Below are 25665 nucleotides of genomic sequence, written 5' to 3' on the forward strand. Positions count from 1 at the left end.
TGATAGAAAGGTAAGTGTAGAGCTGTTTGGGACCCAAGCTCAGTTCCACAGCTAGCAAAGATTAATCAACGTTCTCAGAAATGCCCTTTGCATTTTACAGCTGCCAGATGATTTAAATATGTAAACAAAAGTAAAGTAAAATAAAATAAAATATACAACACTAGCAGTTATTTCCATTAAAAACAATGGAAATATGCAAGAGTTACAGCTGTCAAGGTGGGATTAAAGACAAATAAAATAAAGTATACAAAGAGCACTATCAGCAGAGTAAAAAATTGAAGGCTTACACTGTTCTACTTGAAATATCCTACACCAGTAACTGGTGTGGCAAATCGTTTAATTTTTAATCCTGTATAACTTGTGCACCAGTCAAAACTTCTCAGAAAGAATGCAATTCTAAAAGAAAAATTCTGAACATGGAGGAAAGCTTTGAGTTCCAATAAAGGAGGAAAAAAAGACATGTCCACCCTCAGTCTGTTAAATCAAAAAAATCTATTAACATGCAAAAAGAAAAAAAAATGTTGGGTTAAAATGTTGATAACATTTAATTCAAAAAACAAATTCTGAGGAAAAATTATATTCATCTGAGAGAAAAGAAAAACAATATCCATCTGAAATTCAACTAAACTGAATCATGGCAAGATCTGCATATTAACCATGCATGAAAAACTACAAACCCATTTCAGTATTTGCAGACAAGCAAAAAATACTTCAATGACAAACTTGGTTACAACTTGAAGACAAACATAATTGCGGTACTGGTATTTCAAATTTTTAGGTGGACACACAACTGTTATACAGGTAATATACGGCAAGAGGAAATAAAATCATAAAATATGTTGGAAATAACATAATGACGTGATGGCCTATCATACATATCTAGACTGAGTTACCGTACACTATTCTACCTTCAAGTAACTAACCCATCTGTTGTTTATACGGCAGAAATAAAATACAAAACTATGGCTTTGTAAAATTCTTCTTCAACCAAATACATGCACCACTCTGAGGTTGATATAACATAACAATATTCTCTATGTGAACTCTCACACAACCTGGCTTTATAAACTCATCTTACCCTATAACATGTGTATTATCAATACAATCTACAAGCTCATGATTGATCTCTAGTTTTCCAGCACTATGTGTGGTCAAGATAAAGATTTACAGTACATCTTTACAAGATGTCCTCACACAATATTGATGTGTTATTATAGTCTTCCTACAAAAAGACCAGAAATTAAAATATAGCTTTTAGACATTAGCCCCAAATGCCTTGGCCCACTCTCATTCAGATATTAAAGGTCATAAAATAATTTGTAACCTACCTAATTAAATTTTGGATAGCAATGTGCCACCATTCTGTGTACAGTATTATATATACACTGTGGTAGCTAGATGTCTTTGGTACAAGAAAGAAGCACTTAATTGCCATGTTAAGTTTCGACCTTCAGTTAAACCTCTGCAGTAGAAATGAGAGTGGTCCTCAATAGAAAGAACAGGTGCTCAGTTACAATGGAGTAATCATGCTATTACCAGCAGCAGACATATACTTTGTAATGAACCATATACAGGAATACTGTGACATTGACAGCAAGTTTCATTCTGTCCTTTCAAGTCTTCACAGTTCTGACATTTGCCACCCTAAAACATTACATAGTACGTCTTGAAATTATTCACAATCAATATACATGAACAAGCACACGAGACATCTTCAAATTAACCAGGAATTTGGACCGTCTCTGAAAGATGGGAATTAGCCTACAATATGACAGAATACGCACAACCTAAAGAAGGGAAAACACAAACCAGTGCTAACATATCCAAACCACCAGGCCTTGTGTTTTGACACCATGTTCAATTCCCTGATTTAAATTTGAGGCTTTTCCATCGCAAGGCAATGAAGATTCCTTTTCTATTTCGCCATATAATTAGCATATTTTCAGTTCAGTATAATCCAAATTTAGTTAAACAAGATCGGGCTAGCACTCGTGAACATGGGTTAAACAATAAGTAAAAAAGTACCAGGAGTAAGCTCCCCTTGTACAGGTAAACTGTACTTGCACAAGCAACGACCTACCTGCAGTGTCCGTTTTAATGTAGGTCTTGACACCAAACACAGCATGCAATTAAGGTACAAGGATTATCATAATCCTATCATAGATTCATACATCGATCGGCTGTTCTTCCCCAAACATTAAAGCAGGGACAATTTAACTCAAGAAGTTCCAAAACAGAAATAATTTTTCCTAGTTTGGCTGGCATTAATTAAAGAACCAAGACATCACTTGATATGCAATGAAATTAGATGAGATAACAACTGTTACAATGAACACCTACAACACGTACTCCTATGAGTAATCTACATAATTCCTGATTTGTTACATCTTTAAAACAAATGTTGCAAAGCAATGGCTTCACTTAACTGAAGGCTTTAACTCAGTAAATCATAGGCACTGTTTAACCAAATTATGCTTTAGGTCCATGGGTGTCATGACATAATGTTGACCTACAAAAACACCTAAAGCAGTTTGTTAATCTGTGACACGCATGCGGTGGACTGAGCTGGGCTGTTCAACAGTCAACCTCACCACATTTATCATTCTGTGTTACTAGTGTTCTCTAGTGCTTGTTCAGTAAATTACCATTTGTGATTTAGATCAATGTATTAATACACTGACCTTCAGGACACATTGCATCTTGTGAATCCAAATCCTATCAGTTCTTAATGGTTCCTAACACTTAAAACAGGATATTAGAAAAAAGGCATTCTTTATAGTGGGATAGCATTATACCTCTTCTTCAAGTAGACGTTGCTCCAACTGTAACATGGCAGTTACAAATCATATTGGCACTATTTTAGCGCGTTTTTTTAAGCGTTCTCTGTTGATTTTCTGTCAACCTTCAGCACACCCCTCTGCCAACACCACAGAGGACAGCAGTTTTCTTTTCTCAGACTTTTAGAGGACTATCTGTTCCCAGCAGTTCAAGTCCTTGAAACAATCTGCTGAATTTTATTTTACAGAATTTGTTATGGACATCAATTCTAAAGAAAAAAAAACATTTCTCACAGCTTTTGACTGTATAAACAATTCATTCTTTTGTATGTCTATGCTTCCAAATTAAAGCCTACCAGAAAGTCACTAAACTGAGGTTTGTATGAGATGACTAGCTAATATTCCACCTGACAAAAACCAATGAACATCCAGCCCCATTTGTAGGGACATAAACTTACAAATGATCTCTAGCATCTCACTGCTCATTCACACAATCTGATATATAACATATACTCTGTTTATAATGAAGACAACAGTTTCATATATACATGACGGGAGGTTATTTACAATAATATCTATTTTGTACACACACACATATATATATATATTGCCCATATATATATATATGCATATATATATATATATATACACATATATATACATACACACACTCTGGACCAGCAAGTCTTGCACACATTTAACTGATTTCCACTGACCCACACCGGGAACTTGCACCACCATGATGTTCCCTACACAGCATCTGGACTTTAATAACAGTCCATCTTCACTTTTTAACTTAACCTACATTCTCAATGATGGAAGAACTGACTACTTTTTGATATTATATTCTGTAGATTTCGTGGACTCTGGGTTGAAATTTGCTGTCGGGATTCTGATGGACTGTGACAGGAGTCGGGACCTGCCATACTCTTTGCCACACCTTTTCGAAACAGTTGTCATCAATCTCATCAAATGTCAGCTAGACTCACAGGTCCAGCAGTTAGAGGACAGGTAGAGGGTGGGTATCATGACACATTTACAAGATGATGGGGAAAACAAAAATAACAATGGCTCAATGAGGTGTCAGACAGTGCTACTGCCAGAATCGGTGTAAATGGAGGTTTCGACTGAGAACCGACCGCACATCGCTGCAGAACCGCAGAGCGTCGAGCATCGGCAACAAGCACAGTAGCGAAGTGTCCGTGGGATCGCTAAACCACGACTTTATAGGGATGGCATTGTCTGAAACAGCAGATAAAATATCTTAAAACAGATACCATAATTCTCCAATCACCACCAACTTTATTGAACATTCTATGAGGAGTAAAAAAATTTGTGTAGCTTTAAGAAGCTTGCATCGAACAAATCGTTTAAGCATCATTTTCACAATAATTATATGTATGAAAATTCCACTATGCTTTAAAGGTCAAAAAGATTTACAGTAGTATGATTCAGCAACTGAATCTTGCCCCTTATCTTCAATTCAACACTGTAGTATATTTATACTGCCTTATGCTAAGCTGACTGATATATGGCTCTGCCTAAGTAAATCGTGCTTTCACATGAAAAATTAATTTGAAAATAAACATGTCAGGTTAACCTTTGGGATAAGAGCAGGTTTAAGACAGACCTTAAGATTTAAATGAGAGAGAAATAAGTTACAAGGTGTTGTAAAAACAAAATTCAACAGAGGAAGTGGCAAAACTGTAGCGTTTGCACCCTCAATCAAGTGAGACAATATTTTAAATATTACAGGCCACTCATTCTGCATATTACTTTCTTGAAAAATACTAAATGCTGCCCTTTTTATTATGTCTCCATTTTAAATGCCATAAATGAACTAAGAAATAAATATGTTCCACTATGTGTCACTTGCCTCAGATTTTAACTCACAATTTTCCACGTCTACATTGTAAATGTATGCCCAAGTTGACAGATATTAAAAGGAGGCTATCCCATGTTTCAAGGGCATACTCAGTGAACAAATTTTCTGAGTATGGAATTTTCTGAGTATAAACAGGTTTGTATTTCTTGGCCTTACCTGGATAAGCTCTGTAGGCCACAGGTGAGTTGTCCAGGATAAAAATACTGGAAAGATCAGCACTGATTGCTGAGAGGTCCTTCGTGTAGCTTCCATAGTCTAAATTACAGTGCTGAAAACCAAAAAAGATGTGGTCAATCACGTAAGGAAAATATATGACCACTATCATAACGAAGAAAACCACAGAGCAAAATTTGTGTTAATGTTGGCCCTCCCTAAATTATTGGACACAAATCTGAACCAGTTTCACCATCCATACAATAATTAAATATATTAGCTGTTTAAAAAGAGCTTATACATTACAATCAGATCTCGAGTTCTCATCGTAAAAATATTTATCAATTCATAACATCTCACACCCCATCCTGTTTCCATCGTCAATGTAGAAGGCTGGCATCCTAGTTCAATCCTACATGTAGAAGATTATGTCCTGATTTTATCCTACTTGTAGAACTCAAGATTACTATCCTAATTCAATCCTATATGTGGGAGGTTGCCTTTGAGCCCATATATATATATATATATATGATTTTTCTATCTGGTGGTGCCTGCTGCATAATTTTGCGATTTTTCGTCGCCATACACATAAAGCCTGGCATAAATCGCTGAGTCCATCGTGTCCTCCATTTTTAACACCCTGTAATTTATGCTGGAGGTGTCTTGCCTCTCTGCCAATGAGAGTTGTTAAAAATGCCGGCTTGTTTGTGTAAACTCGGAACCTATGTCCAAAATTCCAGTTTCCTGATCGTCAAGTGGAAAATAAACTGTACTGTTCGCTACCTTGTGGGAAGGAGAATTCTACCGGAAATGTATGAACTGCACTTACGGCAGTCTCCAACAGCAATTCTCCACGTAACAGAGATGACTTCATGACTAGTTCTTAGGCCAAATGGAGTCACCCACAGCGGATTTTGGCGCTGACTTTGTTTATAATTTATCAAGTTGAGGTACAATTTCAATCGTATTTGTTTGATATTTACATTTTCTTCTCCTGTAAGGGTATTTGTAAAGCATAGCCAGAGCCAGTGTGGGTTGAATGTATAGTTAAAATTACTGTTTTCAAACAGTTCCCTTACATGTTTGAAATGGCTCACATGATCAAACCATGACAACTGGTTCTAGCCACACTATATCTTGTATCAAGGTATCACTCACCTGTCTGTAGTACCTCCTGCGGAGTATACCTTTGTTATTGTCTAATTTATCAGCTACAGCTGCCCCGTATATTTCCATACTGGCTGTAAAAACAACTAAGTCATACCACTGACTTACCTGTAAAGAGCAAAAATAGAAAACATATAAGTATGTAATGTACAGTACAAAGCAGACTGAATGTTCTCTAGGGGTATGTACGTGTATATAACAGCCTGTTACAGGTAAACTTGTGGAATAGTGAACGACTGGTAGAGGGTCTTGGCTCACAGGTAACGCTATTCATACACAGACGGGGCTGATCTAGCTCAAAAGTCTGGACACCCACGCTGCGCGCAGTGAGGTGAAAAAAGAATATCACTGTCACATTTTCTACATGCTCTGAAATGCATTCTCAGTAGTTTCAAGCAGTTTCAGAGTACATATAATACACTGACTGTAACATTGACGTTCATCTATTTTATCAGGCATTTTGTTTCAGACCTGCATTTCTGTAAAGAGTTGAGACAAGGATTACAAAAAGTATCTTATTCTACTATCTGACAATGTTAAAATCAATGTCGCATTTATTGCATTAGCAAACTGATATTACTTTGTTTGTTTACATTTTTATTGATTCTTGTATATTTTATCATAAGTTATGTAATAAATGTGTCATAATAAACCAAAATGAAAACATTTTATTGTTACATGTATTTATAGTACCTCAGTACTTTGCAATGGCATTGAATTGAATCTGCTAGTCTGAAAGATTTCTTCTGTCCTTCACTGATGCCTGTTTTCTAGTTCAATCTATGAATCACTTTCAGTTTCACTGCGTACTCTGGATTCCCTCTGCTCACTGCATTCTGATTCACTTGTCACTACCCTCTGTTTGTACCATCGTCATATAAGTGAAATATTGTTGAGTACGGCATAAAACACCAATCAAATAAAATAAGTGTTTGTAAGATCCGATTCTGTGTCACTATTCTGATCAACATCGGGTTAAGTATGGAATGTATGTTCACCCTGGATTCTCCATCGCCACAGCCTGTGACATTTGCAGATGTTTGGCTTCGTTTCGTTTTGTTTGGCCTTTCGTTTTGGAGCACTACATGCGAAAAAGTCTGTTAATTTTTGTGTGTCTTTCATTATCTGCGTTGTTCCATCAGACAGATTGGTAAGTAGATGCATTTTTGTTGCGACTTTTACACATCTACTGTGGTCGCGACATGTTTGCTCTTGGATTCACTCAAGAAAAATGTGTGCTCTGCACTGGTCACTGCGCAGGCAAGGTCACCGTGCATAGTACTAGACATTAGATTCGTATGCACGTTGACCTGTTGACCTCACACAGAAGTTATGTTTTGACCGGGTTTTCATTACTCTTCTTGTTTGAAGGGTTCTGCTCTCTGCGCAGGCTCAAACAGAACCTATTAAGTTGTGACAGTACAACACCTTCATGGAGATCAAACTGATTGGCATTGCATGACACGTCTGCCTTTGGTTGTTGTTTTTTCTAAATCATAAGCGCCAGTAAAATATTTAAAGTTTCCAGCTAGTACCTCAGCCTTTATACATTTGTATTTATGTTATTAAACCTTTTAAAGTTTATTTTTTTATTTCGATTCGTAATTAGGGCGCCCAAACTCTCGACCACCAAACAAGTTATATTGTGTTCAAAAATTGGCCTAGATCAGCCCCTGACAGATAGTGACAGACCATTGCAGTAAAACCTTAGTAGTAAGGTTATGGGACAACAATGGCTAGAAGGGAGTTTGTAGCAGGTCACAAAGGATCACAGCTCAGTTAGCACTACATGTATATTACATTATGAGTAGAGGTACATGTATACATGTAAATAATCTGATTTCAGATAAACTAATTATTAAAGAAAAATCTTTACAAAAAATTGCGTGCTACTCTAGTGCAGTAGTCATAAAGAGAAACTTTAAGCTGACCAGCGAACCTCTGAGAACTTATTAATTATTAATTCTACACTGTCTATAATGTGGAAGACATGCACATTACTCAGTTATCACATTGCAAGATGTACTGTGGATAAATGCTACAAACACTAGTGGCACCTTTTGTAGATCTGTAGAGCATGCCACTGCACAGACTTGTCTATTAAGCAAAGATTGGTAAATTATTGTACAAACTACTTCTTTCAATGGCACGAACTAGTCTAGGGAACAAAGGAATGCATGTTTTGTCATTCTATTCTGATTATGAATTTTTCACTTAAAATTGACAATTTGTCACCAGTTTTATGGATTAAACCATAATACTGTGGCAAGTTTACACAAAAAATGTACAGAGAGTAGTTTCTACCAAAGGTAGGACTGCAGAAGCTCTGCAAGCACAGAGGGTCGCTTCTAACCACAAAAACTACATGCAGCGAGATCGGGCAAACCTAGAAATTCACTGTCCAAGGCGTAGATTGAGCCTGAAACTCCGACCTGTGCCTTCAACAGCAAACCACTCCAACCGATTTCATACATTGCCAAAAAAACCTTATGTTATACGTTCTCAGTGCTCACGTAGCTAATGTGTTATACCATATAATACAGTAATGGTTATGTCATGCAGAAGTCTGTGGATATAATAGAAATAACATGATACAGACTTACTATTTCTAAAAAGTAGTCTACATGAGGCCTCTTGTGAACAAAGAACCGGACAGGATGTCTGTCTATAGTAACCTGTGAATAAACAACAGATATGCTCAGGGGTTTTTATCGTCATAAACTCTATAGTAACCTGTGAATAAACAACAGATATGCTCAGGGGTTTTTATCGTCATAAACTCTATAGTAACCTGTGAATACACAACAGATATGCTCAGGGGTTTTTATCGTCATAAACTCTATAGTAACCTGTGAATAGACAACAGATATGCTCAGGGGTTTTTATCGTCATAAACTCTATAGTAACCTGTGAATAGACAACAAATATGCTCAGGGGTTTTTATCGTCATAAACTCTATAGTAACCTGTGAATAGACAACACATATGCTCAGGGGTTTTTATCGTCATAAACTCTATAGTAACCTGTGAATAGACAACAGATATGCTCAGGGGTTTTTATCGTCATAAACTCTATAGTAACCTGTGAATAAACAACAGATATGCTCAGGGGTTTTTATCGTCATAAACTCTATAGTAACCTGTGAATAAACAACAGATATGCTCAGGGGTTTTTATCGTCATAAACTCTATAGTAACCTGTGAATAAACAACAGATATGCTCAGGGGTTTTTATCGTCATAAACTCTATAGTAACCTGTGAATAAACAACAGATATGCTCAGGGGTTTTTATCGTCATAAACTCTATAGTAACCTGTGAATAAACAACAGATATGCTCAGGGGTTTTTATTGTCACAAACTTGCCTGTGAGGAGAATAAGTTGAGAACAGAGCAAGGAAATGCACAGCTTAATACTGGCTGGGAAAAAAGCTGAAAGTCTGATGGGTAGGAAGATTACATGACTGTAAAAGACACAAGAATCAGCTTGGTGACATAAAATCAATAATCAGTTAACTTCATACAAGCATTCAGGAGCCAACATTACCAACAAATCTATTCTGAATATAAAGTCACACCTAACAACTTTATAGTGTACAATGTCATCTTCTTGATGACTTTTTGAAATGTGGATTTTAACCCTCTGGCTATAAAACAAAAATCAGATCATTTGACTATTTGTTTTCTATTTTCACATGAATGAAATGGTTTGAAAGAACTTCCCTCAATAACAGATTTTAGGCTAATCAAACACAATAGTTAGCTCCACAAGTTTTATGTAAAGATGAAACAGTAGTTTAACAAGTGACATACTCCATCACAATGCATTTAGTGTGGAATCCTACAAAAACACTAACAGAGTTAATCAATGCAGGCTTCAATACATACTTCAGCTTTTTTTTTCTCCTCTAACTCAGTCTGATTTGATATGGCTGGAGACTTTTGCATTCCACATTTTAGATCCAACATAGATCTTGATATAAGTTCAATTATATTGTTCAAGCATACCTTCAAATATGAGCTAAACCAAAATCATATACAAAATGTATCTCTGAGGTCTGATTGTATATAAATACCATCCAATTCATCAAAGATAACAAGACTGACGAGTGACCCATTCAAAGTCTGCCACAATACATGTACTGTCCTACATTTTTGCATTCACTATGACTCTGCTTATAGCTTATTTTGTTGTTTAATACCACACTCCATAATTTTTCACTTGAACAATGTTTATTATATATGTAAATTTATATTTTAATAAGCAGGCAACAAAAGTCTACCATAAAAAACAGTACCATAACATCATACGCATAACAGCCAACAAGTTACTCAGTGTTACTCTCGCTCTCTTTTTCATTGGGCAAGGTCACTTCATACAGGTCTTTTAAACGTGACCTGTACACGATATATCCATACATTCACCTATTACCAGGTTATAGACCTGGCAGACTTCCACACAATATGTTGGTATTCTCCCTCAACTTACCTTAAGTACAAAATCAGGAGGTGTTCCCGGTTTAACTGTCTGTCGTATCACCCCATCATGATGTGAATGTATCAATGTCTCATCCAAATCTAATACCAGTGTTTTTCTTTTCAGCATACCTGGGGAGGCAAACAGACCTAAGGTGAAATGCAAGAGTACAAACACCATAATGTTCTCACACTTAATATTTATTTATTCATTTATTTATTTGAATGTTGCTTGATACTATATTCAAGAATTTTTCAGTTACACAATGCAGGTCCGTTTTATGGGTGAAGGAAACTGGAGTAATCAGTTAACCAGTAAACCAATGACCACTAGCAAGTTACTGATGAACTTTCTCAAGTGTGACTTACAGATACATGTATGCACATGATACTGGTGGAAGACAAGTCGTCTTCACAAGCAAATGGGTGGGGAATCTAAAATTCCCTCTTTAATGTCGAGGTCACTTTCCTGGGGGGAGGAAATTGAAGTAAGCATTTAGCCTGTAAACCAATGACCACTTGCAAGTTACTGATGCGCTTTCTTATGTGACATAAGGATACATGTATGCACACCATACTGGTTTAAAGACAAGTTGCCTTCACAAGCAATTGGTGGGGAATCTAAAATCCCCTCTTCAATGTCGAATTTGAACCTCAAATGTCCTAGCAACTGAATGGCAAGCACCACAAACTACTAGACAACGACATGCTTCCTCTGATCTATTAGATTGTCAAATGTACAAGAAAAACTTGAACGTTTTCTTTATATTTGTGCAATCACTTTTTTTCACATGGCTTGGAAACATAATATCAGTTCACATATCAGATATTAACTGTTGATAATTCTGTCTCCTGTGAGCCTGATACTTATGGAAATAAAAAGGTTACTCTGCTTTATCTTTAGGAGTACAATACATTGATTACTGAATGATTACAGGGATGCATCTTTGGTATCTCACAACAAAATAATATTACACTGAGATATACATATACATGTATGTTTGTTTACAAGTAGATGCACAAAAGAAATACACCGTGCACATATGAATACCAGTTATATGGGCTTTCATTTAATATTAACATTAACACTATGCAAAGGGAGGTAAGAATGTATCATACTCAGCCTGTGCTTGGATAATGGTGACAATGGGACTATTTCATACTTCACTGTCTGATGTTGGATGATCTGAAAAAGAGACAAAAATACCATTCATATTTACATGCCCAGTACTTGCATTATTATATCTACCAATACCTGAACAGCTCTTTTACTCTCATCTTTCATACCTGTACATATCTGGTCACTGAAATATAAATTTTAAATGTCCAGGAATTCTAAACAGGAGTTAATTCACCCAAGTTAATTAATGTTAATTAATAAAACAGTTTAATCATCCAATATACAACATGACAAACAAAAAATTGTGACAGCTCGCAATGGATATGTACAGAAATGAAGGTTGCTCTTTTATATGGAAAAAAAGCTTGAGGAATTACAGTACATGTAAAATGTTTATATGTAGCTGTATAGGTCTGACAGCCATTCTGATTCATCCCGATTACAGCAGTTACAGACACCTCTTAGGCCCCCTCTCTCAATGTTACATGTATGTCCATTCCCATTCTCATCAACAGGTTTCTTACTGGTACATGTACTATATTGGGAACTCAACTACCTGATTGTTGTACTCGTACAAGTTTATGCATACGTATACAATACATTTTAGTTGGTAATAGACTTATATACATGAACTGCACAAGAAAACGACTTTGTTGCTGATGGCAAATGGATAGGGCCAAGGTGCCAAAACAAACAGAAACAGAGGCTAATGAAATCAGGCCGGTCCTGCACAGGAATAACAATGCTCACCATCACATGGCAGGAGGAGCTATCAATGGCATTCACACAATCTCCCTGGCAGCTTTCAACACTTATTACTGGGTTTCTCATAAATGTTACCCATAAACCCTGGACTGAATGTCAGTGGTGAACCAGAATGAATGCGTGTACTACAATATACTGTCTGGATACATACCGCCACAATCATGTATGCAACCTCGGTCTATTCAAAAGCTACATGTTGACTATAATCATCTGTGATACATGTAGTTGTATTTGAAGACAAGGATGTGAGGACAAAACAGCTCATCAGTCATAACAACTAAACAATATCTGTTCAATGACACACTGAGCCTTTGCACTGGGGTTTACGTGCACATATATGTTCTAGGTGCACATATATAACACTGGATGATCCTGCTGGGATGAGTTTGAATAAAATGTAAGAAAACAGTTCCTGTAACTGATCTATCTCCCATACATACACATGTAGCACTGACAGATTACTTGGCCAAAATTCAGGGTAACTGTGCTGGTACATAAATTATTTAGTTACCTATGGTATGTATGACATTATGTAAGGCCAAGTCTAAAGAGTGTAGATCCTAGAGTTTGAAAACATACTTGATACATCATAAAACATTGTAATTCTTTCATCTTTTCACAAGTTTATGTTTGCTAGCTGTTTTTCCAAATCATAATCCAAGTTAGCTTGAGAAGTATGGTTTTTTGGGGGTGGTGATGCGGGAGGGGGTTGCTAATAGCAACATTTCTTGACTAAGTTATTGCTCAGTCAGAAGTTCCCGAGAAGACACATGGGAAAGATCCTGAGAGACGAGTCTTTGAATCTTTGGCTTCTTATTCAAGATGGACATGACAGACCTGAATCTTCATTCCCATCACAAGGTCAAGTGAAAAGATTACATGAGAGCGATGTTGAACACAAAGACACTGTTTAACTTTCCATAAACCTGTATCTATGACATGAACGAGTATTCCTTTGGTAAAATTTGGAGGAGTACAATAATGCCACAAAATATATTTATCTGGACCACTCAAAACTTCTTAACAACTGATGATAATAACTTTGGAACAACTGATGAGCCTATCCTCTGAACGGCACAAATAATGCATATGCTAGACAGCAAGAAAAAATTTCTTTATTTCTTTATTTGATTGGCGTTTTACGCTGTACTCAAAAATATTTCACTTATATGACGGCGGCCAGCATTATGGTGGGAGGAAAGCAGGCAGAGCCTGGTGGAAACCCACAACCATCGCAGGTTGCTGGCAGACCTTCCCATATACGGCCGAAGAGGAAGCCAGCATGAGCTGGACTCACAGCGACAGCATTGGTGACAGGCTCCTGGGTCATTACACTGAGCTAGCACGCTAACCAACTGAGCCATGGAGGCCCCAGCAAGACAAACGACAAACAGGAAAAATTAAAACACCACAGCCACGGTTTTACACACACAGCAATACTGCAATTAAGCCACTTTGTACATGCACTAGTTCTACTTAGACACACACGACAATTACCATTACCAAACGTACTGTGTAGTCATATTCACATGTTCCTACACTCACATCTAGCAAAAATGTGCTTTCTAGTTAAGAGAAAGCTTAAAGCTTAACTCAAAAAAGTCATAAAGTTTTCCACACTGAAGAGCAGTTTGGTTTCTTGGTGGCCCTGGTTGGAAAAACCAGATTGAGTAATGCAAGATAGATTTGAACTCACAATCTCATTGATATCTATACCGTAACATATAAATAGTATTACCATCAGGTTTGTAACTTCAAGCAGTTCTGAAATCCTCATGTCCTCATAAAAAGAAAATGTAAGGTAGAAAACAGCGTATAAGAAATGTGGATAATGTGACAGTTGGTATCACTATTTCTGTGTCAATCTACAAGTTATCTGTCTTAACTGACTCAGTGTAATTTATTACGGTTACAGGCATGTTTGATTACTTCAACATGACTGCACATCAAATCAAATTTTACTAAAGATTAAAGGCTACACTTTTTCTCTGTATAAAGGGCTGAATGTGGTAAAGACTTGAAATACTTGTCTATCTAGCCCATTAAAAAATTATCTGTTGTCTTAATTAAACTCATGTTCCAGAGTAAAACCAAATACATGTACACTGTACCAAGTTCAAACAAGTCACCGCAATGAAATTGCTGTCATAACTTTTGATTTCCTGTTCAATATAACCTGGTACTAGGTTGCTATGTGACAAACATAACCTATCATATGCGTGCAATATTTATCCTTAAGTTGATAACTTTGATATCTTTCACTGTTAATCATACAACGACTTTAATTTGGATAAGAGACGACAAACTCTTTGGTGAGAGACTAAGAACATAAGCCTCAAACTTTACATACTGCCACCATACCTAAAACACATACCTGAAAAAATTCAAGGTGTGTGATACGTTTGATTCATTTGATTGTTGTGTATTGCTGTGCTCAAGAATCTTTTACTTATAATAGCTAGGGAAAACTTGAGGAAAATTTGTTATGGCCCACTAGACACTAAAATTTCCCCTTATCTTTGTAAAATATAAATGAAAAAAGTGGCTATGAAAACCAATACAGAAAGTAAGTTATGTTCTATAAATACAAATGCACATGTTCTTTACAGTTCCAAATCTTTTGGCTATCATGGCTGTTTTCTACAATTTTTTTTCCAACACACATAAAAATGGCTGGTATAGATCTGTACACTGTACAGCTAAGCATAAACATGTTTACAAAATTCATACCAGCTGGATATCAGAATTGTTCAAAAACACTCAACAGAAGTCAAATTCACAGGCTGTTCATTCACAGGCAAACACCCTAACTAGAATTAAAATGGGCAGGTGGCAAATGTACTTGTATACAGTACTCCTCAAGAGAGGGGCAGGGCTGCAATACTCACGGTGCAATGTGCCTATCTATCATCCCTCTAAGAAAATCCCTTGCTAAGGGTATGACCAATGTAAACATTACAAGTTCTAATGTTACCTATCCATAATAAGACCATAATCTGTCGTTGGTTAAAGCAAAAAGATTAGCAATTGTCTTCCATTAAAGTAACTAAACCCTTTCAACTGGTCAAACGACATACTTTAGGGCACTAACCAAGAAATCTTGGCTGTGATGATTTTTATATTTGGGCTGGTCATGAAGGCCAAAATCATCTCCATTGTTAAAAAGAATTATAACTTTCAGCCTGTCAACAAAAAAATCTGCCCAGTATACTTGCTAAATATAAAAGTTATGCCATTTGATTTATACAGTACACCTTGAAACGTTTCGGTCTTGGTTAGCATCTCACAGCAGGATTCAAAATCTTTATATAATTTTACCAGTCTTAGGCGACAGATAAAATATATTTTCACTCGTCTCCACTGGATTATACCTGTACAAATTGCCATTTTTTTATTCTTTGTACACAAGTACATCTGAAGTATGTATGTGTGACAAATATGACTTTTTCACTGTGTTTACTGTTGACGGACAGACAGGTGAAAATGTCTAGCTGTTGTGCGTTAGGCTGGCTAGTAGTGCAACATCAAACAAAACTGCTCCATCTCCATCCGCCACTCCTTACTTCAGTTCAAATGTTTATGTAGGCGGAGCATTTGTTGTGCACTTGATCGCTAGATGAATTGGACTTTTGGGGTTCCTCACATGGAAATAAGGTCACAATTGATTATTTGTAAATACTGAACAAATGAAAATTTGGATCATATGCATGCACTTTAATTTTTCCTTTTGAGTCAAGAAACCACTAGTTTCTACCACGAAATATTTGACTGAAGGCATCGATATTCAGTTCATAGGAATCATATTTGTAGAATTGCATCGCTTTCTGTGCAGTGTGAACATTAAAGTGATCCAGGCTATTTAATATACATACATCCAGTTTCACAATACCAATGTATTTATTTATCCCTTTGATTGGTGTATTACAGCGTATTCAAAAATATTAAACTTATAGGATGGGTGCCAACATAATGGTGGAGAGCAAACCCACGACCATCTGCAGGTTCAATGCCAGTTGAAGCATTACATCAATTTACACATATCACCATCAAATATTGCAGCACATGACTTTGTCTAAAGTCTTAACATTATAATCGCCAATGAATAACATAAAGCGATTACCTAGACCGAATCTGCTTATTTCTTCATCACAAATACCACGTGATAAGTCTGTAGTGTAACCCGGTTATATGGCAATCCATTAATAAGAACTGGTGCACTCTTAGTGTTAATCCGAAAAACAAACACAAAAAACAGTAACATTGCCGATAATTTTTTGTCATTCATAAAACTAAAGACCCATAGCTTTGTACATCCCACTGAGTCAAATTTAAAGACTGACACATTTTTATCGACTAGAAAAAACATGACCTAATAATTATACTCACCGCTCTAACTTGCCGCCGGATGCAGTAGCAAATAAAACTCCATATCTTCGCTGCCAGAACGAAGAAGCCTCGCAAACCCATACCAAAGTACTTGATCATTAGTGCAACATGCAATTATTCACTAATTCACAGAGCAAACTAAAGTGCAGGAAGTGTTACTATGGCGTTTGTAAATCACCCACAAATTTGCTCTATATGTTGTGAAATAGGAAATGTCACCACGGGATTTCCCGTTCAGCAGCCATTGCCTTCCCACAAGTCTTCCGGGCTCGCCAATCTTCGGAACTCACAGCTCGGCCCTGTCCGTGGCTTAAATGAACCAATGGAACCACAGCATATACACAGGAAATGATAGCGGAAAAGTCCGATTATGTAAATGCAGTGGCGTCTTTAGAAACGGAAGCGAAGTAAGTTAATTAGCTACTCTGATGGAAAATAAGGTTAATTTCTGTATATATAGGGATAAGTTTGAACCAGATGATCAATGATAAGTGTTTAACTGTGTAAACTGGCACTTTCCGGTAACTCGGATGAAATATGTAGGACTCACATTTGTCCCAGAAATTGACTTGTCAAGTGAGCACACGGTGGCGTTCGAACTTTTGTCATGTTAAGCCACAGGGAGCCGTCAACACGACATGTGCTTGTTACAAAATGTTTGCGCGCGGCCATATTTTTGACAAATGAACGACGACAGCGACAGCGAAATTACAGCGTTTTCATATGGACCGATGTTTGTGCGTTTGGTTGGTGATACTTTCTTATACAACCATATCTTGCAAATTTGAACTAAATTGACAGCCTTGCAGCATATGTCCCAGATTGATCAGTGCGCGTAACGTACAGCGGTACATGCACACCAACATTGAAATATATTATTTATATATGTACACCGTGTGGGCATGGTGGGGAGCATTGCCAAGAGCATGTCAATATTTTTACCCATCTAATCTAATGGCAATCAAGAATCATGGGTGATGTAGGGAAATACATGTATATTTGGATACAAATGCTTCACTCAACTGCTAAAAGAAAAGGCAACTAATCATATAACCTGGGTTATTTACGAAGAGATATGGAAACATATCCAAACGGCCACAAACATTTTTTTTTATGACGTGCTTGGTAACTCGATAACTCTATGCTTTAACCTAGCGGCAGCATGCTTACTACATTAAACATTTATTTCATCGAAATTTCGCATTGGAAATCTGTCTCTATTTGAGAAACTGAAAATGCTAAGTAGAAAGTGTTACTCGAAATGTTGGCGTTTTATTGCCGATGAGAAGCAGTGTCTTCAACGTTGACTATCCATGACTGTGTGCTTAATCTGACCACAGATTCTCTGTTGTGATGAATGTAGTGGTGTCTGTACTGAAATGCGAAAGTCGCTTATTGAAAAAAATGTCTTGAAACATTTTTACACCTCACAGTTCTTCAAAGTGATAACATGGCTTTTTGGTTATTTTGTGGCTTTGTCTATTTTTAGGCAGACAATCCAAGTGATGTCATGACATTCCAACTGCAGTCATATAGTGCAACCACAACAGAAAAAGAATGTCTGAGCTGACATACGACCAATTCTGATGGCAGCATTTCGAATAAGGTTTATAATACTGTTGACTTTTACATTCATTTGTCTTTATTGGTGGTTTACGTGTGTTTGTCGAAGGTCTATGATGATGTGAGCTCTTCTTCGAATTCTCTTCCCTGTCCTTTATATCCATCTAAAAAGACAGTATAATGGCTCTGTGTTAATTTGTGAGAGTTTGTACACATATGAAGAGCTATAGAGGTGTAACTCCAAATAATGCTGCCACATAGGTCAGTCTTTCAGTTTAATTCAAAACTATTATGAAGGCTGTCTTGATGGTTTTGAATGAAGAAAAAATATTGAGCTAAATGGCATCATTATTTGGAATTACACCTCTGTTTCTTTTCATTAACCCCCCCTTTCTGTCTATTGGATTGTGCACATACATGTAAACTATATGCACATATACTTTTAGATATCGATAGGCTTAATTCGATAGATATCGTTTATTCTTGTTTTGTGTTACAGAGAACTTGACAAAATGTCAACGTGAACAGACACTCGAATGATGGGTCATCAAATAAGAGAGCTTTGTGACACAGAGTTACACGAGGCAGTGCGGTTTGCTGATTTTGCTGACGTCAGAGATGCCCTTTTAAACAAGAATGATCCTAACCAGATTGGGCTGTACCAGTGGGCGCCCATGCATGAGGCTGCACATAACGGAGAGCTGGAAATCCTACAGCTCCTGCTAAAACATGGAGGTATACTATCAGCATTAACACACATGTACACACTACTAGGTTTGCTGCATGTAGGTTTTCCCCCTGCCTCGGTCCGGTTTCCTCCCACCATAATGGTGTCTGCTGTCATATAAGTGAAATATTCTTCAGCATGGCGTCATACACCAATCAAACAAATCAAAGTGAACTCAGTGATATTTTTTTTTTCTTGTCTTAAAATCTTTTACAAGATAAACAAAGCAAGTTTCATTCAGCTAAAGTTTATTGTAGTGTTTAGGCAATTACTAAATAATGCTGTGTGCTGAAATCCAACTCCCTTTGGTTAGGCTCCTAACTTGGACGTTTCACATTGACTGTTTGGTTTTGTATACGATACCATTAACCTGACCCATCCCAGATGAATATTTTTGATTTTGCTCCAATAAAATAAATACCGGTGTGAAAATCATAGGTGCTGCCTTTCACAAGATGAGCAAATTAATCATTGATTATTTTATTCATCTTGTAGAAGGTAGAAAGTTTGTATGCTCGAAATGATCGATGAACAGGATCTATTGCAGTATTTGGCCTGATATATCTGCATATTAGAGTTATTCCCCTTGTTTTGCAGGAAACCCAAATGTACAGGACAAGCTTAATGGGAGAACACCACTGCACTATGCTGCAGAGGAAGGACACTTTGACTGTCTTTCTCTTCTGTTAGAACATGGCAGTGACTGTTTGATTGAAGATACACATGGGCACACAGCCTTTGACATCACTGATCAACAATGTCAACGCATTCTGAAGATGAAAGGTAGGTGCATGGAATTCACCAGATGACTAAAAGTTTGACATCACAGAAATACTGCGGACAGGTTTCACAAACAAACACCTGTTTGCCTTTGTTAACGGTGTAAGCTCGTATAAAGATAGTACTCTTGTGTACTGAGTGCTGCTGCTGTGTGGGTTTATGGACTTGATAAGGGGTTAGTTAGTAATGACAAGAACAAGTTATGCATTGGGGAAACTTGAAAACTTCTGTCCGCCTGTATAAAAGTTGTGCAAAGCTGTTAACTCATTTGTTCTTTCCTTTATTACGTCAGAATGATCGGTGTGTGTTAGCTCATTAAATGTATATGAAGTACTCACACACTGTAACGTCACAGCCGAAAGTGTTCTACTGTCATTTTGATTTTCCGTATAGCTTGTCCTTGAGTCTCCCATTTTGAGAATTCAAAACAGAGCAGTCAGATTTAGTCCTGTTTATTAAGTCAGGTAATTTTTCACATTTGTGTACAGTTACTTGAATGAATGATTAATGCTCACTGCCACTTCAGCAATATATCAGTCAAATATTGGTGATGCAGTTATTTGAAGCTTGCCATGAACAAATGGCAATATTAAAATTACAAGATTATAAATCCAAGCTACAATGTAAATCACAGGAAGATTTCCGACCCGTAAATTGTGACCTCACGGTGTGTGTTAATTGTATTACTACCAGACATGACAAATGTAGTGGTCATAGATGTATTCTATTGCATCTGGTGAAAATTTTATTGCAGATTAAACTTTTGCATCCAGTCTGGTTTGCAGCCCGGCATCATATCTACACAAGGTTGATCATTTGAGGTCAGTCACATCAGTAGACTGCAATCTATTGGTCACTATATGCATAGTGTTTTTAACTGTTGAGTTAAGTTGGACATATATTGGCATACGCCCTCAGCTTATGTATAACTGAGTCTAAAGTTTGCCATTACCATCACAGGTGAAAGCATATCTCACTGTGGAGGTGGAGCCATCACTGATGAAGCTGCCCAGGGCACCAGGTGTGTGGATGATGGATCATACCTGGATGTGGACAGGTGTAGCATAGCAAGCTCCTGCAGCACTCAGGGATCCCCGGCCACACCTGACCCCTCTCACACACCAGGTAGAATACTAGTGGTTGTTTATGTTTTGATAGATTTAATAATTAATTATTTCTGCCTGTTTAAATCCATCTCCTTTGCTGGTCTAAGATGTCAGTCTGTCCTCAGGCAATCAGGTGTTTGCTTGGATCCAGCTCCCATTGGATTGGCTGCAGATTAGTCAGCATTATTTACCACGGAAGGGCTTTTGGACGGACTGTGGTTTTCTCAAGGCTCTATCCAGTTTCCTTCACCGAAAAAAACAAACAGCTGTTATTTAAGCGAATGTTCTACAGTATAGTTTTGTTTAATAGGCACCAACCTCATAAACAAATAGTCTACCAGAAACATGCTTCCTGGGCTCTGCCTGGTTTCCTCTTGTCATAAAGCTGTTGTAGTTAAATTAAATATTCTGGAGTACGACATAAGACCTAAATCAGATAGAATAAATCGTAAATAAAAAAATTAATTTCGAAAATGTGGATGTCTTCTTGCAGAATTTGTGCTTTGTAATTGTATTGAATTGGTACATACATTTATGTGCCTTATAAGAAAAGATGATTTCCTTTTTTGATATGTTTTCATTTGTCATATTTGGAAGGTTTTATCAAAATAGAGGCGTGCAATTTTAAATGACATCAAAAATTCATTATGCTCATTCATAATTACTTCAATGCTGGCATGACTGGGAAGATTATGTTGCATCTAACTTAAAATTAATCTATACTTAAATAAGTGCTCTTTTGCTATTTTAGATCTAATATAGGCAGAGCCACCATTTTAGTACTTAAATCTTATGCCAGTCTCATTCTAATATAAAGTGAATGACTTTGGACTAAAATTAATGTTGAACCTGAGTTCTGATGCACTTCTGACACAAAATTTTATGGGGTATTATCTGTTAAAGGCTTAACACATTATCTCTGTAATTTTAGATCTTGGACAGATAGAACTGTCCTTTGAGTATGATTCTCGGAAGAGCTCTCTGCGGGTCCGTGTGTGGCAAATCAGTGACATTATCCTTCCACCAGGTAAACAAAGCTCCACAGTTAGAATAATTTGCCATTTTGTAAAACATGTTGGCCTTATGGAGTTTGTTATACCCTATTGTTATTGCTTTGTGTGTCTTCAGCACGATGTCATATCTGCTATCTATTTATGATGCCATGTTTGGTGTCTTCAGCATGATGCCAAGATTTTAATGTCCCATGGAAACACTGCAAATCAAGATACGATGTTGTGCTGCCCAATCATGGGCTTGATCACACTATTGGAGTAACATTACATTATGACATTATAACACTTTTTTTTTTTTTTTCAGCCCATACATCAATGATCAGCTGTATTTATGTAAAGAGCTACCTCAAACCAGATGGGGCACATGAGTCCAAGAGAAAAACAGAGGAAGTGAAAGTCTTGAACTCTACTGACTACTCGACCACTTCAGATAATACACACACCACATTTTTGCCAGTGACTTTCAGATTCTCAAAGTCTCTGGACTATAGCAGTGTTACAAAAGACATTGTCAGAGACAAAACTGTGCAGTTAGAGGTTTGTGTGATGCAAAAGTACACCAGGAAAAGCTTTTTAATTTCTATGTACCGCTTGCCATGCAAAGTTGCAGTTAGGCAGCTTGTGCGGAAAAAATACAAGTTGATCCCTTGCAGCAATCCTACAATCCCCGACAACATGAAAGTTTACAGCGCTAGTCAGTTTCCTCACTCGAGCAGAAATGCAGAAATGAGGTGTCTGTCTTCTGTCAGTCTAAATTCTGAAAGTTCTGGTTACCCAGAAAGTAACACTGTATTGGAAGGTGTCACTGTTCAAAGGGCAGATAACCTAAAAATACCAAATATTGTCATCAGCATGCCTGCAGAAGAGAATGAAACTTTGTTTGATGTTACATCTCTTGACAGTGGGTTAGCAGACATTCATGGATCACAGTATACTTCTATATCTATGGAAAATCATGATTCTTCCACGCCAGCAGAAATAACTGTTGATACAGCAGCCAAGAGTGTATCAAGTTGTTATGTTGGCAACACATGGGTGCGATCCGAAAAATCCGATGACTCCGATAGCCTGCCTTTGGTAAGCTCGAAAGGCCGCAACAGATCAGGTTTTTACCCAGTTGCAAAAATGTGTTCAAAATATGAAGGCAGTTCAAAAAGCCCACGTATTCATTTGACCAAGGTTAACAAGGTGTTAGAAGAGCATGTCCCACAAACAGATCTGCCTGAAAGTAGACCTGACACACCCACATGGGATGAGTATGATCTGGACAGTGATAACGTTAGACTTAGTGTGCAGAGTGTTGACACGTTTACTGACAGTGATTCCTTGTCAGGGTCATTACTGCCATTGCCTACAAGACTAGACATTCCATGTAAGGAGAGGAGCTTTAGCGTCAACATAGACCAGACAGCAGATGACATGGACAGTGCTGTAACCAGTGATGTTCCATCATATGCTGATAACCAGAGAACTAAACATTCAGCTATCTCCCTATTGGGAAAGGGTCAAGATAAGGGTAAGAGACTAGTTAGCAAGTGTGGGAAGTCCACTAAAAAGAAGTCATCATGTGAGAGACCACCAAGTAGACCTATCTTGCAGTCATTCTCAGTGGATGAAAAAATGAGATCAAGGGAGTTAAATCATATGAAAATCAAATCTGTTTCATGCAGGTTTAATTTGACAGAGGACAGAAATAAGGTCTTAAGCACATCATGTGAAAACACAATCCTGGACATTGAGACTGATGATAACATCCAGGACCTGCCACAGAGTGTCCGAAATTTCACCATTCCTATGCAAGTGTTAATTATTGAAGACATTGACTGACATTAGTATACTGGAGTTAAACCCCCTTAAACTCATACATGTGCATATGTTCCATTATGGGAGAATGTATTTAGTAATGTAATTATGTATTTAGACACATTTTTTATGGGAAAAAAATATGTATGTTTCATTTTATTAATATGCAGATACCTCGATTTAGAGCTCTTATTTTGCAGGTGTTATTATTTTTTCTGAGATTTTTAGTCGATCAAATAAATAAAAGTGAAGGAACATGTTTTTTGAATTTTTAATCCTGTGAGGTAGTGGTAGGATAAAGCCAAGGTTATGTCAAAAATTGATTGCAACTTTACATCTACAGTGTTACAATTTTATTGTTTCTAATGTAACATTGATCTTTTTTTAATGTTACATCATAATTATGAATAGAGACACCGGAATGTTTGACATCAATAGAATGGTGCCAGAGTCCGGTTTCCAGGCATTTGTCCAGTCTCCATTAAATACTGTGATTGAAAAGTGATATATTAGAGTTATTTGTATAAATTTGCACCATGTTTTTACAACTTATCTTATATTTTGAAGTGTGCAAACTTGATGTATGTTCTTCAAAGGAGTGTCTTCAAGGAGTACATTTGGATTACATTTTGCACTAGTAATGTTTGAAAGAGGTTTTCAGATTTATGAGACTTCTGCAATATTGTCAGATTTTTACCTCAGATGAATTTACATTATGTATAAGAGAAGAAATATTAAAAAAAATTTAATGTACCAAACTTCATTCTCTGGATCCTGTCAAGTCAGTGTTTTGACAATCTGTAAATCAGCTTTATTGAAATAAATGCATGGTGTCTTCCAAGTCTGAATGAAATATGTGGTGGGCCAAATAAACATTTAATCATGAATTATGGATAGTGATAAGTAAACTTTCAATATTGATAAATATATATATATATATATATATATATATATATATATATATATAATATTTGTCAATATCTGAAAATCATTTATTGATATCAACATATGGTTTTTCGATGTCGAAAAACATTTATCTGTATTTGTAAATGGATTAGTGCTAAATCAATTGCCAATATAAGTGTCTTATTAAGTGATATCCAAAAAAATTGGCATTATCACTAAATGACTAGGATTTATTGACATCACTAATTCATTTACATATGTCATTAAATAAGTTATCAATATCGATAAATGAAATAGCTTAGCGACATTAATAAATTGTATTTCCTGTTTGGTTGCATTTGAAAATGATTCTTCTCTCTGCTATAAAACAGTCATATATGCCTGCATGGAATTCCATGCCGAGTTAAGATGCCACACCTGACACCAAAAATTCAGCCTTATATTTATATGCATAGCAGATTAGTATACTTAGCCCATGCCTTGTCAATGAGAGGACAACACAAGATTTTCTTAATGAAGCCGTGATTTGTGGCGCCCTCTTAATTGTGTTGTTTGAATGAAATTAGTGTAGCCCATTTGCTTTTCACCAATATGGCATTGTGTCACATACATGTATATGCGGGGTACTTCACCAGAGTATTGTTTCATTGAGAGAACTCTGTTTCCTCCACCCATGAAACTGGTCGGCATTGAATCAATTAATTTAGAGGTTTAAAAGTCTTGAGTACAGTGGTATGGTGTTGAACATTAGCCAAACCAGCATTCTGTCCCTATTCCTACTGTAAAACTAGGATCAAAAAGTTTTTTGTGAGTGAATGCATGGAGATGTTTAGTTGATTAACATAACGTTTAACTTTGATCATAGTATTTAGTATAATTAAACACGTCTACCTGTTTATAGTCTGTAACAGATTTTAAACACATGGAAGTGTTCATTTTGGTATAAGCTAAACAAGATGTTTACAACATGTTTCATGTCATGTAAGTGGTCAAACATCTTAATGAATCAAATCAAAAGTTCATTGATAGGGAACGCACTC

At 36.7% G+C, this 25665-nt stretch overlaps 2 protein-coding genes across 2 annotated transcripts; one reads left to right on the forward strand and one right to left on the reverse strand.

The window, feature by feature from the left end:
• Positions 1 to 3457: 3457 nt before the first annotated feature.
• On the reverse strand, positions 3458 to 16954 carry LOC135475515 (CTD nuclear envelope phosphatase 1-like). The gene is made up of 7 exons (XM_064755442.1): positions 16728 to 16954; positions 11576 to 11642; positions 10470 to 10588; positions 8586 to 8657; positions 5974 to 6090; positions 4819 to 4930; positions 3458 to 4019 (listed from the first exon to the last, which is right to left on the reverse strand). Exons 1-7 carry the CDS (start codon positions 16824 to 16826, stop codon positions 3871 to 3873), a joined length of 735 nt encoding a protein of 244 aa, XP_064611512.1. The 5' UTR covers positions 16827 to 16954; the 3' UTR covers positions 3458 to 3870.
• Positions 16955 to 17193: 239 nt separating this feature from the next.
• LOC135475341 (uncharacterized) lies at positions 17194 to 24579 on the forward strand. The gene is made up of 7 exons (XM_064755197.1): positions 17194 to 17473; positions 18217 to 18333; positions 18790 to 19025; positions 19615 to 19800; positions 20758 to 20922; positions 21835 to 21930; positions 22221 to 24579. The coding sequence occupies exons 3-7, from the start codon at positions 18827 to 18829 to the stop codon at positions 23741 to 23743; spliced, it is 2169 nt and encodes a 722-aa protein (XP_064611267.1). The 5' UTR covers positions 17194 to 17473; positions 18217 to 18333; positions 18790 to 18826; the 3' UTR covers positions 23744 to 24579.
• The last annotated feature ends 1086 nt before the right edge of the window (positions 24580 to 25665 follow it).

Source organism: Liolophura sinensis, chromosome 9, assembly GCF_032854445.1.
Source record: "Liolophura sinensis isolate JHLJ2023 chromosome 9, CUHK_Ljap_v2, whole genome shotgun sequence".
Taxonomy (NCBI): domain Eukaryota; kingdom Metazoa; phylum Mollusca; class Polyplacophora; order Chitonida; family Chitonidae; genus Liolophura; species Liolophura sinensis.

What these genes read in the sequence shown, in the direction of transcription:
- LOC135475515 (XM_064755442.1), bottom strand. Translation starts at nt 16,826, where the DNA reads ATGATCAAGTACTTTGGTATGGGTTTGCGAGGCTTCTTCGTTCTGGCA. An exon ending in ATTATCCAAGCACAGGCTGA is followed by an intron (nt 10,589 to 11,575) that starts GTATGATACATT and finishes TTGCCTCCCCAG; the next exon opens with GTATGCTGAAAAGAAAAACA. An exon ending in GCAGGAGGTACTACAGACAG is followed by an intron (nt 4,931 to 5,973) that starts GTGAGTGATACC and finishes TTTGGTTTTCAG; the next exon opens with CACTGTAATTTAGACTATGG.
- LOC135475341 (XM_064755197.1), top strand. Translation starts at nt 18,827, where the DNA reads ATGATGGGTCATCAAATAAGAGAGCTTTGTGACACAGAGTTACACGAG. An exon ending in ACGCATTCTGAAGATGAAAG is followed by an intron (nt 19,801 to 20,757) that starts GTAGGTGCATGG and finishes TTACCATCACAG; the next exon opens with GTGAAAGCATATCTCACTGT. An exon ending in TGACATTATCCTTCCACCAG is followed by an intron (nt 21,931 to 22,220) that starts GTAAACAAAGCT and finishes TTTTTTTTTCAG; the next exon opens with CCCATACATCAATGATCAGC.